This window comes from Lontra canadensis, unplaced genomic scaffold, assembly GCF_010015895.1.
Source record: "Lontra canadensis isolate GAN:19392208 unplaced genomic scaffold, GSC_riverotter_1.0 scaffold112, whole genome shotgun sequence".
Classification (NCBI taxonomy): Eukaryota; Metazoa; Chordata; class Mammalia; order Carnivora; family Mustelidae; genus Lontra; species Lontra canadensis.
The window spans coordinates 4685453-4700894 of NW_022631106.1; the positions used below are offsets into that span (position 1 = coordinate 4685453).

At 42.1% G+C, this 15442-nt stretch overlaps 1 protein-coding gene across 2 annotated transcripts in view; it reads left to right on the plus strand.

Annotated features, from left to right (window-relative positions):
• SLC9A2 (solute carrier family 9 member A2) overlaps positions 1–15442 on the plus strand; it is a 94320-nt gene that overhangs the window by 58903 nt on the left and 19975 nt on the right. For both annotated transcript variants that reach the window (XM_032840436.1, XM_032840435.1), the window contains exons 5-7: positions 351–553; positions 11030–11119; positions 11912–11982. In XM_032840436.1, coding sequence (XP_032696327.1) covers positions 351–553; positions 11030–11119; positions 11912–11982 — 364 coding nt within the window. The remainder of the gene's footprint in view (positions 1–350; positions 554–11029; positions 11120–11911; positions 11983–15442) is intronic.

The following is a 15442-nucleotide window of genomic DNA, read 5'->3' on the forward strand; positions in this document are numbered from 1 at the left end:
GGCTTGCTTCTTCTCGTCCCTCCCCTCGGCTGCTGGCTACTTCATCTGCTGTTGCTGCTGCTTCCTCTCCCTCTCCCTCACCTCTCCCCCACTCCTCATGGATTCTGTTCATCCCCAAGTACCTTCATGACTTTGCTGTAAGTCACACTGACCTCTCTTGGCCTCCCTGAGTTCCCATTTTCCCCTGTTACCCTGGAACAACAAACGCTCGTGAGCAGAGGAAAAGGGGAGAGACTGTGGGGCTCGTTAGACACCTCGCCCTGTCATAGAAGCGCAGAGAATGAGTCTTCCTGGTTTCACATTCTGGCCTCACACACTCTGTTTTCTTTGGTTTTGCTTTTCGTTCTCAGGTGTCTTTGTCCTGACTCAGGTCATTAACTGGTTCCGGACGATTCCCCTGACCTTTAAGGATCAATTCATCATTGCCTACGGCGGGCTCCGAGGTGCCATCTGCTTTGCACTCGTGTTTCTCCTCCCAGCTGCTGTGTTTCCTCGGAAAAAGCTGTTCATTACAGCTGCAATCGTTGTCATATTCTTTACTGTCTTCATCCTGGTGAGTAGGCTTCTCTCTCTCGGCAGAGTCTCTCCGGTTACTGAAAGGAGACAAGATCTTTCAGGCTCTCACAACAAACTCCTTTCACAGGAGGCCAAGTGGCTAACGTGTGTCATGGCTTTGGTAGTCATGGTGTTTGGGAAAATGCTGCTTCCTGGTGTCACCTGATTATGCAAGGGCCCAAGAGAATACAATCTAGTCACTTGGCTCATATGCAGGAATTCTTATTTAAGGAAACTCAGCTTAGTGATCTAAGCTTACTAGTGGAAACTAATGAACCGAGCTTGCTAATCCTTGTCATTTGTGTCACTCCCTGACCTAGTAAATATACTCATTACATGCTACTTGTGTAATGACCTTCCAGCAGCAATTTGACATTAGTTGACGGCATAGCAGTGTGTCCCTTGAAATGGTGGGATGTGTGACTACATGCTTAGCATTGCGAGGCAGGAAGTATGGTGGGAAGAACACGGGTTTGGGTCTTTGCCTATCAGTCTCTTTAAGTGACTAAACCAGCCCTTAGGAGATTCTATTTTGCAGATACCCGTTTAGTAAATACGTATTAGGCTCCCACTATGTGCTGGACCGTGCTCTAGGAGCTTGGGATCCGTGAGTGAACAAAAGGCAGACATATCCCTGTGCTAGCAAACTTACATCCCAGAGGGGATGGCAGATACTGGATACTAGACATGTGAAGTGAGTAAATTATAGAGTATGTAAGGTGAAAGGTGCTGTGTTTCAAGAAGCAGAGTAGTGAGTGGGGGGAGTTGCACTTCTAAATAGAATTGTCATGGAAAGCAATGGAGAAAAAATGACATTTGAGTAAAAACTTGTGGGGGATAGTGAAGGAGTTAGCTAAGCCAAAGAACATTCCAGACTGATAGGACCAAAGGTATGTAGGCAATATGTTCCTGGCCAGTGTGGCTGGAGGGATGGGGATAAACACGGTGAGGGAGACTCTGGGGTCCTCATTAGGATAAGGCCACATGGGCCCATGTAGGGGCTGGCTCTTCAAGTGGAAGGGAAGCCATTGGGTTCTGTGTAGAAGCGTGATGTGTTTTGACTGACTTTTAAAAAGGATCACCTTGGACACTGAAGAACAGTCTGCTAAGAGGACAGGATAGACATGGAAAATGTAGTGCAGAGGCCAGTGTAGCCACCAAGCAAAATGGGTCCTGAGAAGGACTGAGATTCTCAAACCCATTGTGAAGGTGGAACCTACAGGATCCCCAATGGGGTAGACGTGGGTGTGAGGGAAAGAGCCATCCCGGAGGACTCCAAAGCTTCTGGTCCAAGCTGCTGGGAGGACAGACTTCCTCTCACATGAGAAGGGAAGTGTGTGGATGGAGAGGATGGGACTTGGTTCACAAGCATGGCCGGTTAGGCGTGCCGATTAGACCTACAAGCAAAGGGATGAGTGGGAGGCAAGGTACTGGGTCTGGAGTTCAGGAGGAAGTCAAGAACTGGCGTTTGAAGTGCTGAAACTGGACAGGATCGTCAAGGGAGTGAATATACATCCAAGAAGCCAGTACACAGGACCAGGAACTGGTATCTAGGGCAGCCCAAACTTAAGACACTGGGGAGAAGAGGAAGGCAGCCAGGGAGCCTGAGGGCAAGTTTTGATGACAAAGGGGGAAAACTGGGAAGTACTTTTTATTTATTTATTTTTATTTATTTTTAGGGGGTACTTTTTATTTACTTATTCTTTATTTTAAAGATTTATTTATTTTTTTGAGAGAGAGAGAGATGGGGACTGGGGGAGGGACAGAGAGGGTGGGAGAGGGACAGACTCCTCACTGAGCGTAGAACCAGATGCAGGGATCTGTGATCCTGAGATCACAGCTTGAGCCGAACAAAACCAAGAGGCAGGTGATAACTGACTGTGCCACCCAGACACCCCTTTAGGAGGTACTTTTTAAAAAAAAATTTGTTTAATAGTTCATCACAGAATGCTTTCTAGTTGCCTGACTCAGGTCTAAGCTCTTTTTATATTATCTCATTTAATCCTCATAACAACTCTATGGCACAGAACTCTAGGAGTCACTGTTATTATTCCCATATTACAGATGAGGACACTTAGGCCCTGAGCCTGTGCTTCAGTGCCTTTTCCAAGTCTACACAGTGAAACAGGAACCAGTTTGGTGTTAACTGTAAATAAATTGCATAGTAAGAGTTCAATATTGTAACTCACTGTGCTCCTTCTCCTTCCGCTGATCAGTTCCCCAAAAATCAGTTCATCCTTCATCCATTGACACCTCCCAGGGCTGGGGACAGTGGGTTGTCCTGTGTGAGGAATCCAGGAGAAGAACGCCTCGGGAGCCCCTGTCCTAAGTCAAGAAGTGGCCACTTACTATTGTCGTCTTTGTCACCAGCACCTTCCTGCTGCTGGTACTCATCAGTGATGGCTATCTTGTGTCAGGCACTAGGACAAGACCTCTTCTGTATGTGTTATCTCATTTCATCCTCACAACACACCTTTGAGAATTAGCCCCATGAGGCTGAAACAGAGAAAGGAGACAGACCCAAGGGTACACGTAAGTGAGTGACAGAAGCTGAACTTGAGCCTAGGACTCTGACCCACAGACCAGCTGAGACCGACTGACCTCCGTTAACTTCACTCAGAAGACATTGTTGACTAGGTCGTGGTTAGTAATAGCTTCAGTTAAAGTAATACATGCTAGTTTTGGTTCAAATATCCCATGTACTTCTTATACTTTGGGAGATACCTGGGTGTAGAGGAGAAGCGAATGCCCTTGTCTTTATCTTTTTACTAGAGTGTTTATAGGATCCTTGTAAAAAGTCATCCAATTTGCTACTCCCACACTTCACCTGAGGCAAAATGGCACATTGAATCCATTTTGCCTCGAGCCTTTTAATCTCTCAGGAGCATCCTAGGGCATCAGGCTTGAGGGGAAAAGTCAGGTGGGGGTGAGTAACTCAACTGCTTCTCCTAGGCCAGCTGCCCTGTCCTTTAGCACTCCCCACGAGCCCTGCCAAGGTTTAGTCAGTGCCCCGGACTCCTCCGTGCTCTCAGAACTGAAGGTGTCGAATACAAAAATAGAACCATGTCGGTCTAGTGTAACTAGGAACTGGGTCATTTGGAGATGAATATATTAGCGGCCATTATCCACCCAAGGGTATCTGCCAGGCAGAAGTAACCCCCTCCCCCAACCTCATGGACACATGCATTTGTAAAACCCAGTAAAAATGACTAAATAGGAAGATGTAATTCAGGAGAGGACGTACAAAAGACAAGCTCAAATTTTTCAGTTAGTATATTCAACAGACAGAAAATTACGTTTCTACAATCAGATGAAACATAGCATAGGAAAAAGGAAAGTATTGCAGAAAGGTATACTATTACTCAACGAATGTGTGCATAGGTGATTAATACAGAGTCTCTTTATTATACTCCTATCTTGGCTTTTGGGAATTGTAAAGTGACCAAAAGATATAGGTGAAATTTGGATTCCCCATCTTCAAAGCCTACACACCCACTTGGAATGAATAGTGTGTATAGCAATATTTAACAGAATTTTTGATGTGAAAATGAAAAAAGACAGGAGCCGCAAACAGAATAGCTTAGATTTATTGGCTATATTTGGTATTATAAGCATATCATATTAACCCTTCAGAGATTTTGGGGGGGTCAGTATTCAGAGTGTGTTACCATACCCCCCGGGCGGTCTTCTCTTCTGATTAGGTTTAAGGATAACCTGGCGAAGCTCTCTCTGATGCCTGTGGGGAAGAGGAATATCTGTAGTTCCATTCATGCTATAAACTTCTTGTCACTGTTGTCTGTCCCACCCTTTTGTGGGCATAGATCGGAGACTAATCTGGCTCTTATGAGACTCTGGGTTATGAATACACACGTGCACACCCACACAAACGCACACACACACTCCCTTCGGAAAGGATATTTTTTTCCAGAATACATCAATAATTAAGGAATTCAGGGAAAGAAGCCTTAAAGAAAATACTTAATGGGTTATGAACAGAGTAGAAATAATCATAATCTATGCATAACATTTTGTCTTCTGATTAAGGGCTATGCATTCTTTTTCAAGTGACAGCTTTTATGTTGATGGATCTATCATTAAATGTCTAAATGTCTTTTCCCCTTATTTCAGTATTTCTTGTACAATGAACTCTCTTATCCCTAATACTTTTGAGTTAGTACTATCTTCTAAAATAGCATTCCATGTGACACATGGCTTATCATTGGAAACCTAGACTTATAATGAGAATTTTATCATTCCTTGAATCATGCTGATAATTAAGAAAGTAGCCTCTTGATGAAACATATTAACATGTTAGCAGAATATAGTCTTGCTTGTGGAATACTGAATGAGTAAATGATTCTGATTCCTTGGGCATGTGAATTCATTTTCTTTTAGATAAGTTTGGTAATGTTACATAAAACATAAGCTCTCATTTTAAAATTATATTCAAGGGATGCCTGGGTGGCTCAGTTGGTTAAGCGGCTGCCTTCAGCTCAGGTCATGATCCGAGCATCCTGGGATCGAGTCCCACATCAGGCTCCTTGCTCTGCAGGGAGCCCGCTTCTCCCTCTGCCTCTGCCTGCCACTCTGCCTGCCTCTACTCTCTCTATCTCTCTGACAAATAAATAAATAAAATCTTAAAAAAATAAAATAAAATTATATTCAGGATTGGGGGCGAGGTAGAGTACCATAGTAGAAAGCACAGACACTGGAGTAAAGCTGTCCTGGGCTGAGATTCTGGCTGATATTCTGATAGTTATTGTCCAGAACAGCCTCTGTGAGCTTCTGTGGATCCAGAAAATGGTACCTCCCTCCCAGGCAGTAGAGAAGAAATCGGTATGTAAACATAGTATTTGATGATTTAACCTGATGATTTGCTATGTTTTAATTATGACATTAAGTAAAAAGTAGTAGAAGAAAGAAAAACAATGCCCTTCGATGTACGTTTCTTTTCTTTGAAAAGAAAAATGATTGCAGAACAATCTAACAATCCGGTTATTATTTATTATTTATTATAGAGCAGACCCTCTGAATTCTGAAAATCCATTCAGTGGTTATCTAAAGCCCATCAGGTAGCAAGGTTAACTGGAATTCATGACAGGACAATCTCTTTGTGCCTCCACTGCAGATCCGTGTGTCGTGTCTATCGTGAGTCATTGTCCAGAACTGGGAAGCATCTGGGATTTTACCTTATTTGCAAGTTAACAAGTTTAACTTGGCTGTAGAATTTCCAAGGGTGCTTGCAGAAGATACTTGACCCCTGCTTCATGGACAAAGGGCTTTATTACTCATGGCCAAAGTAGTAGCCTGAGCTTCGCGGTCACTTGTGTCAGCATTCCAAGCACCCCAGGTTCCCCCACGGAGGACCCAGGATAGATGTCCATGCATGCAGTGGGTTGCATTCCAGGATATAGGCACTGAGCGGGAGGAGCTCTCTCTCTTTGTCTTGAGGGTGACATTGCCTCATCTCTCGATGCCGCTTGTTGCAAATACAGCCCTGAAAATGGCCTGGGTAAAGGTGGTTGAGGCCCTGCATCATGGGCACCCCCTGGAAGAGTGTGTGGGACCCTCAGGACTCAGGGTGGATTGGCCTTTCCCCATAATCAAATTCCTCTGGGGGCATCTGGGTGGCTCAGTCGGTGAAACATCCGACTCTTGACTTCAGCTCAGGTCATATCTCAAGGTCATGAGTTCGAGCCCTATGTGGGGCTCTGCGCTAAGTGTGGAGCCTGCTTAAGATTCCTCTCTCCCTCTCCTCTGCCCCTCTCCACCAATAAATAATAAAAATTAAAAAAAATAACGTCTGCTGACTCAGCCTGTTGAACTGGGGCGATGATGCCAACTATTTTATAGACATTGTACTTCAGTTTGTTAAAGGAATGGTCATGTTTAAGATACATATATAGTGCAACAATGACACATTCCTATATTTAATTAACATATACCATTACTAAGCAAATGAATTAGCAAAAGTTCATTCTGGTCCTACAATAAAATGAGCAAGATGATTAAGATTTTTAAGATAAAAAAATATAGATGGATAATTTAGAATCTGAGAGAAAGCAATATTTTAGTTGTAAGGGTTTGCGACTGAGCAAGTAGGTAAAAGAAGGTGATGTTTAATTTAGTATTAGGGGAGTATTGGGTTTGAAGGATGGGGAATCAGGTGTTTGGTTTTGGTCACATATATCTTGGACAGGCCTATTGCCTATTAGACATCCACATGGAGATATTGACTAGGCAATTGTATGTATGGGTCTAGAATTTATGGGAGAAGCCAGAATGGGAAGTAGAAATTTGAGCACAGGGAGAGTATAGAGGAGGCATGCCAATACCAAGACGTCCAAGAAGTGTTCAGGATCCAGCCAAGGAGAATGAAAAAGGTGAATAGTAAAATGGGAGAAACATCAAGAGGGGCTCATCCACACAAGTGAAGAAAGTATCGAGGAAGGAGACGGTTCTAGCAACTGTGACAAATGTGGTGCATAGTCAGGCAAGGTGGGAGCAGAGAGCGGACTATTGGATGCAGCAATTCCCTGATGAGTGGACCTACTCACAAGAGCACTGGGTCAGGGGGCATGGGAACTCTAATCACGTGGATTCCAGGGAGAAGGATAGAGACGAGATGGGGAGAAGGAGGCAAGTCTGCTGAGGCCCGTGAGAGGGAAGGGGTGAGAGTGGGAGGGGAATGTGTGCCAGAGGAGGGTTTTTGTTTGTTTTTCAAAGATGGGAGCCATAGCAGCGTGCCCGAATGCTGGTGGGATGGTAGAGAGAAACACTGATAGCACAGTGAAGAGAGAGACGTGATTTAGGGGAAGAGATGGACGTCTGACATCCAGTTGCTGTGCAGTGTGGTTAAGTCTGGAAAGAAAGATACACAGAGCCAGGAGACTGTGGCATGAAGAGGGTGAGCACCTCCGAGAACACTTTTATGGTTCTTGACCACTTACCCATTCAAAGCTATACATCGCACGGGCAGCTGGGCCCATGATCTCTGCTTTCAAGTTTGTAACGGGAGTGAGGCCTTACAGAGGATATGGGATAACAGAGCAATGAGAGTGACAATTTTTTTTCTTGTTGTTGTTAGTGAGTTTCTATACATTTTTCTGGACATTGCCTACTTAATCAGCAGAGAAATGTAAAGCAGCTCCTCCCATCTGTGTGTGTGTGTGTGTGTGTGTGTGTGTGTGTCTAAATTTTAATTAAAAAAAAAACAAACAAGAAATAATTTTCTTCCAAAAGCTCAAACCAAAAGAACGCTCATGACTTTGTCAGACAGCAGTTGTTTTTTTTTGGTGCTTCATGCTCCTGGGAGCAAAAGCACGCAGGGCAGGTGGAGACAGAGGTGGCACAAGGTGGAAAAAACAGAGCTCGCCTGGCTGTCCTCCTGTTCATGCCTGCTGTTAAACCATTCCTTTCCATCAGGTCTGGCCCCGAGGTATTGTGCGCATCGTGCCAAAGCCAAAGTGAATGGGTGAACCTGTCGCTTGTCCTTTGCAAACATGGTTTTCGGTGGTTTGTTGGAAAACCAAGGCATTTCTTTATTGTTTTAACCTACACAGATGGTAACAAGCTATTTTTCTAAGGCTTATCAGGTTGCTTTCCCTTTCCTTTTAGTGACCTAAACTGGAAATTTTGCAATGTGGTTAAATTAAGGTGCCTTCTCAAAGGTTAGCTGTTGTTTTTTTGTTTTTGTTTGTGTTTTTCCTTTATTTCTCCCAACCCAAGACCCAGGGCTCCTAGAGGATAGCGTCCAGCTTGGGGAACTTAATATGACATTCGCCACGTACTCTGTCTCCAAAATAGACGGATTGAGGAAGGAAGGAAGAAGGGAGGGAGAGGAACCCATCAGATCATTCCTGTTGACATGACATGACAACTGCAAATGCTTCAAAGAGCAAGTAGGGGACTCTGAAGGCAGCTGTTTAAGTAGAGGTTGTTCAAAGACAGTGTCCATGACCTGTTGCATATAACCAATACATTTTATTAGTTATAAACTACACTATGCGGTATTTTTAGAAACGGGAGTCGCGCTAGGAACCAGGCCATGCTCGCTTCTGTAGCTGATCAGTTTTTATTTATGACAGTGCACTAGCTTCTAGATTATCTGTCCAGGGGAAGCAGTCAACATCTGTACTAGGGCATGTGTCCTGTCTTTATTTTAAGTCCTGTATTTACAACTGCTGGGCCCTCACATTTTTGTTCTTACTAAAGGATACTGATAGGGAAAAAAAAATGCAAAACAACAGTTAGCATCCTTAGAACATTGCACTGATTTTGTTGCCTTTTTTTTTTTTCCCTGGAGCGCTTGTTAAATCTGAGGCTTCATGGAATCTGGAGTTCAGTGGAATCACCCATCACCATAAACAATGTTTACACCCATTTTCATTTACATAAATCAAAAACTACAGGATACATGTTGATTAGAAAACTGTTTATTACCTCCTGTGTGATTTCAAAGTGACGGACTAAAAGGCCCATAGGACATAAGGTGTGTCTTCTGCCAAATTTGGTCAAAATAGGTTCACACTCAGAAAGTTGAAGTTAAGCTTAAAAAATCCCCAAAGCCAGATTGATGGAACAGTGAATGACCACCTTTAAAAAGTGAATGTGTGTGTCACAGTTTATATTATCAAAAGCATTTTCAAATAAAGGCATGCAGAAAAGCGAGACGAAATCAAATGCGTGGCAGGGAACATATCTCAGTATACCCATCCCTTCCCCACTGCCCCCAATCCTCTTACCACCCCCACGCATGTGCTCCCCACGCCAAGAAGGGCCAGCCATCTGCCTGCCATGCAGGACTATCGGGATCTTCTTGGCCCCATGTTCTCACCCCCTCCTCCCTTGGCCTATTTTAGTGCTCGTGTCTCGTAACTTTAAGTATATTAGTTGATTGATTGTTTTGATATCTAAGTTCTACTATAATTCTTCTTTTTCTAAATTTTCCTGACTAATATAGAGCTGACCTCTCAAGTTCTGTTAATAAAAATCCTTTTGGAATATGGTATTAAAATTGTATTGCGTGTACTGAGATAAAATTGTCAACATAATATTGTTATGGAATCCCATTATAGTTCTTCTTGTGAAGGTTTTATGCATTTCATGATAGGATTATATATTATATATTGTGCATTATGTGAGTTATATATATGTGTATTATTGTATATTATATATACATGGATAGAGTGTATAAGTTTATTGTATATTATATATTGTATATCATATATACTATATATCATATATCATATATCATATATTATATATACATGGATTATATATTATATATATACATGGATAGAGTATATAAGTATATATATTTAATGTGTGTATAGTATATATATTTTATATATTATTATATATTAGTACACACTAATATATTTTTCCTCTCATGTAGGTGTTTATTCTCTTTCTTTTTTAAAATTAAGTTGACATCTAATCACTTTATTAAACTTTCTTGGTATTTTTAAATGAAAAAGGGATTATCTTAGATATTTTAGTACAAAAACTAGATCACTCATGAGCAACAAAAATCTCATTATTTAAATTTTAGTATCTACACTTCCACCTCTCCGTCTCTTATTTAACTGATTGGGACATGCAGAACTGTGTCATATAGCAGATAAAGAGTATCCTTGTGTTATTTCCAGTTCTAATGGAAAGGCTTTTAATGTTTAATTATTAAGTCAGATGTTCACTGTTCACTGTAGATTTCTGGCAGATGTCTTTTTTATCATGTTAAGGAAATTTTCCTTCTTAGGTTACTAAATAGCTAAGGTTCTCCATTTTCCAAGTTGACAAATATGCCCAAAACCCTCCGTACCCTTTCTCACTGCTGGTTCTTTACTCGTGGTTGATCCCTGCTATGATATGCTTCCGCCATGTTCATTGCTCCCTCTCTATGAGGCCTTTCTGGGCTGACTTCCTGTGTATCTCTCATTCTTCCTTTCGTGTATTCTGTAACTGTTTTTGGCCTATCCTTCTCCCTTTAAAACTACAAAGTCCTACCACTGAGGGTTTTAACTATTTATCTTTGTATCACAAATGCCAAGACCCTAACATGTGTGCCACAAAAGTTCCATGAAAATGGTTTTAATAAATCAACGAATGTAAGAATTATTGAAAAGTTTCCTGTGGATAATGCAAGTAGGTGGTTCTTTTGACTTGGATAATACTTTATTAATTCTTGGAATTTCTTTCTTTCTCTCTATCTTAGAATTATTTAGAATTAGTTTGCAATTTCTTGAACACTATCCATTGTTTGGTTTCTAATAGCACGTGTTGGGACATGGCCCTCTGAAAATATGCCAGTTATTGGAGAGGAGGAAAAATGAATGAAATATTATATATACTGTATTATATCTTGAGAGGAGGATATCTTTTGTTGGTTATCAAAGCTTGGAAGAATAAAAGTTATTCTTAAATTTTTCACTTAACTTTATAAGAAGATACACTTTTTTTCCTCCCTGTGCAGGGAATTACTATCCGACCACTGGTGGAATTTCTCGATGTTAAGAGGTCTAATAAGAAACAACAAGCTGTCAGTGAAGAAATCCATTGCAGGGTAAGTGTTAGTGTAGTAATCATGATTTAAATGATAAAAGAAAAACTTGGGTTCAGTCGACAACTTGGCATTCTGGTGCTCATTTCTTGGAAGGACAGAGAAATGGCAGAGGGTAAAAGGGAGAGAGGGCCAAAGAGGGCATGAGTTGGGGGTGTGAGCACAGCCCCATAGTGGCTTCTCCAAATTAACCTGCTAGACCTCCTGGGAATGGGAGAACAAGGAATCCCTCTTTTTTTTTTTTTTTTTTTAAGAATTTATTTTAGAGAGAGAACCAGACAGCATGACCAGGAGGAGGGGCAAAAGGGCAGGGATAGAGAGAATCCCAAAGCACACTCTGCACTGAGTGCAGAGCCCAGCTTGGGGCTTGATCCATGACCCTGAGATCACGACCTAATCAGACCTGAGTGGAAACCAAGAGCTGAATGCTCAACCAATTAAGTCACCCAAGTGCCTCAGCAGCAAGGAATCCCTCTTGTTACTTCTTTCAGTCTGAAAATGTTTCTATTCGAAAATTATCACCATATTTCATATTTTCAAAAATTATGAACAGACTATTATGATGATAAAAATAACCCGAGAATTGCCTATTATTGATATAGTAAAATCAATGTATTTGCAGAGGAATCATTGTTTCATTGCTTCTCATGAAAACAAAACAGAACAAACAAACAAAAACCCAAGAACAGAAGAAAAACAAAAACGGTCAGGGTCTTTGAAGTTTAGGCGTGATATAAGTAGAGTGTAAATTAGTCATTTCAGGTAAAAATCAGTAGCCTACTTTTTCTGTTTCAGTTTTTCGATCATGTGAAGACGGGGATTGAAGATGTTTGTGGACACTGGGGTCACAACTTCTGGAGAGACAAGTAAGAAGGACTTACGCCATTATATTATGAAGGGGCTCTAGCTCACTCTGGAGGCAGGACTTACTGACCTGTGTTATTTTTCAGAGCTGTGAGTCTTTCCTGCATTGTGCCAAAGTATGTCCTTTGAGATAAAGTTCAGCAATCACAGAAACCCAGAGCTTGCTCTTCTGTAAAAAGCCAGACCTCTGTAGGCAATGTAGGTGTAATAGGTGAGCTCTGCTCCACGTACTTCTCAGCGTCCCAGGATGCTTCTGTCCTGGTGAATCTGCAAACATTTTCCATTTTCAAGGTTGCCTCTTGGACCAGAATGGCGGCTCCAGAGTTAGCCATCATGCACACATTCCAGGCTGCATGTAGGAAGAAAGATAACGAAGAGACAAAGAATATGTACTACTGCTTTCCTCCTAACTGGAGTTACTGGAAGCTTTCACACAATTCTTCCAGTTACACACATGGCCTGGCCCTTATGTGGCAGGCACTCAGTCATGCGGGCATTTCTCACCACAAGGGAGGCTGGGATATACAGCCTATTTGGTGAAAAACTGAGGGTTCCGTTACTGTTTGTGGTCCTGCATATGTTGAGGGGCTTTGTCAAATGCAGAGCCTCGGAACACCTGATGATATAATTAGACTAACATGTATTTTACAAACACACTTTAAGTACAGGTATTGTAACAAATAGAAGTGACAAATTTTTTTTTTAGAAGTAAATATTTTTAAAGCTGCACTTCTATGAAAGATTATGTGTGCTTATATAAATGTGTCTATTTCTGGTTTTTTTCCCTTTAACTTTTAAAGGTTTTGTGATGTCTCCCTTCAAATTTCTTTTTTTTTTTTTTAAAGATTTTATTTCTTAGAGAGAGAGAGAGAATACACGAGTGAGCATGGGGAGGGGCAGAGGGAGAGAGAAAGAATCTCAGGCAGACTCTGCACTGAGCACAGAGCTCCATGTGGGGCTCAATCCCAAGACCACAAGATCCTGACCTGAGCCAAAACCAAGAGTCAGATGCTTAACCCACTGCACCACCCAGGCACCCCTCTTCAAGGATCCTGTAGTTGAAATGGACAAGGTACACTAGCCAGGCAGAATTTGGCACATGCTTTCGTATAAACTGAAAAACAGACTTCCGGGATTAATTCCGACAGCAGAGTTGGGGACACGGAACCAGAGTTGGGAACTCAGGAACCAGCTCACCCGACCACCAGAAGCTGACCGTGTCCTGCTCCTCCTGACTTCACATTCAGTGCCATCCACACAGGTAGCCTGAGTCAGCCCCGGCGGTCATATGCAGAGGAACTGACAAATACTATAAACCAGGGCCCATTTTTCCCCCCATAAAACGATATGTGAACATTTATCCTCACATCACTGGTGAGGAAAGCTTTTTGAAGGAGACAGACAACAGCTTTAAACTATATTTTGGTAGATTCCTCTTACCTTCTTGCCTTTGCTTTCCCAACTTACGAATAGATGCCCTCTCCCACCCCCCGCTAATTTACGTGAAATTAACCAAGCTGCCAATTTATGTAATTTAACATCAGGGAGTTTTTGAGTGCTTATTGTTTGTTCACATGTTCTGACATGATACCGGATTATAGCAGAAGTATAAACCATGAACTCAGGACTTTAAAATTTTGCGATATAATAAAGGCAACAAAACAGTCACACAGCAAATGGGTGTGTGTGTGAGTGAGTGCTGTCATTAAGTAGTATGATGAGTTACAGAGACTCTAAGTGCTAAAACACCCTTGACAAACCTGACCACACTGGTTACTAATGGAGAAAAGCCTCATAGACTGAGCCTTACTCTGTAAGCAAAGTAAACATAGTTTATTTGTATGGAGAGAACAGCCAGTTAACTATGAGGGGGCACAAAGTACTAAAGCAAACTACAATCTCCACTTTTAAAATATGGGGGGTGGGGAATGACCATTTGTCTTGGTCAGGAGTTACATTTTTGCAGGCAGGGGGTAGATGAGAGAACCCTACCCATCGGTGCTGTGACTTTCTATGCACTACCCTGCTTTATGTGCCTGGGACCTTCCTAACAAAGACGGATCCTTGTCTTTGCCAGGCCAGCAAATCAGACTTTTCTGCTTCTCTTCCTCTGTTTTTTTTTTTTTTTTTTTTTTTTTTTTTTTTTGTTTTTGTTTTTGTTTTTTCTTCCTCAGCCAGGTCTGTTTTCCACCTGCCTCCTCCCTTTGCACCCAATCACTTGATCACTTTTTCCACTCCTCCAGCATCCCATGTCCTTCCCTGGAGGAGCAGGAGAAAGTCGTCACCCAGGACAGTTGGTTCCTTTCCAAAGGGAAAATTAGGGTAAGGATGTATTCCACACCTCTGCCTCCCGAATGGGGACAAAGACGTGAGCAGGAATCAGGTCAACATCCCTGGGGCAGTGTTAGGAGGAAGCGGTGGACCCTGTGGTCATGGAGATTTGGTCTGGAACCTCAGGTAAAGGAACGTCAGAGAAAGTCTGGCTGCATCCTTTCTTTCAGGCAGAGATACTCTGTCTCTGGTGTACGTGAGTCTGTTCCAGGCCAACATCTACAGGCTGCCAGGCTAATTAGACTATAAATACTAAAGATGGCAGAGCCAACTCTGATTTCATGTCTGAAAGGTACTATAGCTCCATGTCTCCAGGTTTCCTCTGCAGTGTACGTCTTTCTTTTAACCCCTGTATATTTCCGTGCACGACAGTCTCCAGGTAAATTTCAGCATAATTCCCTGGATTTGTCAAGTGTACTAGATGTCACAGGTAGAGCAGGGAAATGTGTGTGGGTATGGAGGAATCTGGTGCTGACGCAGGTCATTCTCAAAATCAGCTCTGCTCAGATCCTATCTCTGGTATGTACATAATTGTTGATGTTACTAAAAGTCATATATAAAGAAGTGGATTGTTTTAGGTATGTTGGGTATCTTTCCATTTCCTCTGGAATCCTTAAGGCTGTGGATTTCTAGTCGTCTTGCCAGAGAATTTGTGAGGCAGCTGATCCTTTGAGAAAGGGCAAGTCTTAAACCTTTGAGGAGGGAAGTTTCTCAGACTCAGTAAAAGGAGTCTAATGACGGCGAGAGAGAGCACCTAGGTGTAGGTTGGCAGAGAACTGAAAGGTGTGAAAATAAAGCAAAGAAAGCACACAGTTCCTATGTTAAATCAGATGCCTTTGCCCTTAATGCTTATTCTCCCTTTTGTTTCTCTCTAGTGAAAAGCTAAAATAATAATAAGAGTAACCGAAGTTTAAAAAGATGTGTTGTGGGCAGGAGTCCTGGCCCAATGAGCCTCACATGAAATTTAGAATAAACATAGAAGAAAAAACTTGGTCCCTGTTACATGCAGTAGCCAGTGAAAAGGATGACCCCTTAATTATTTATTGCCCTCCAATGTAGAACAAAGGGCCAGTACCAAGAATGTGGGTTCACATTGTTCCTATCGTAGTAGCACAGGTGTACCTATAAACC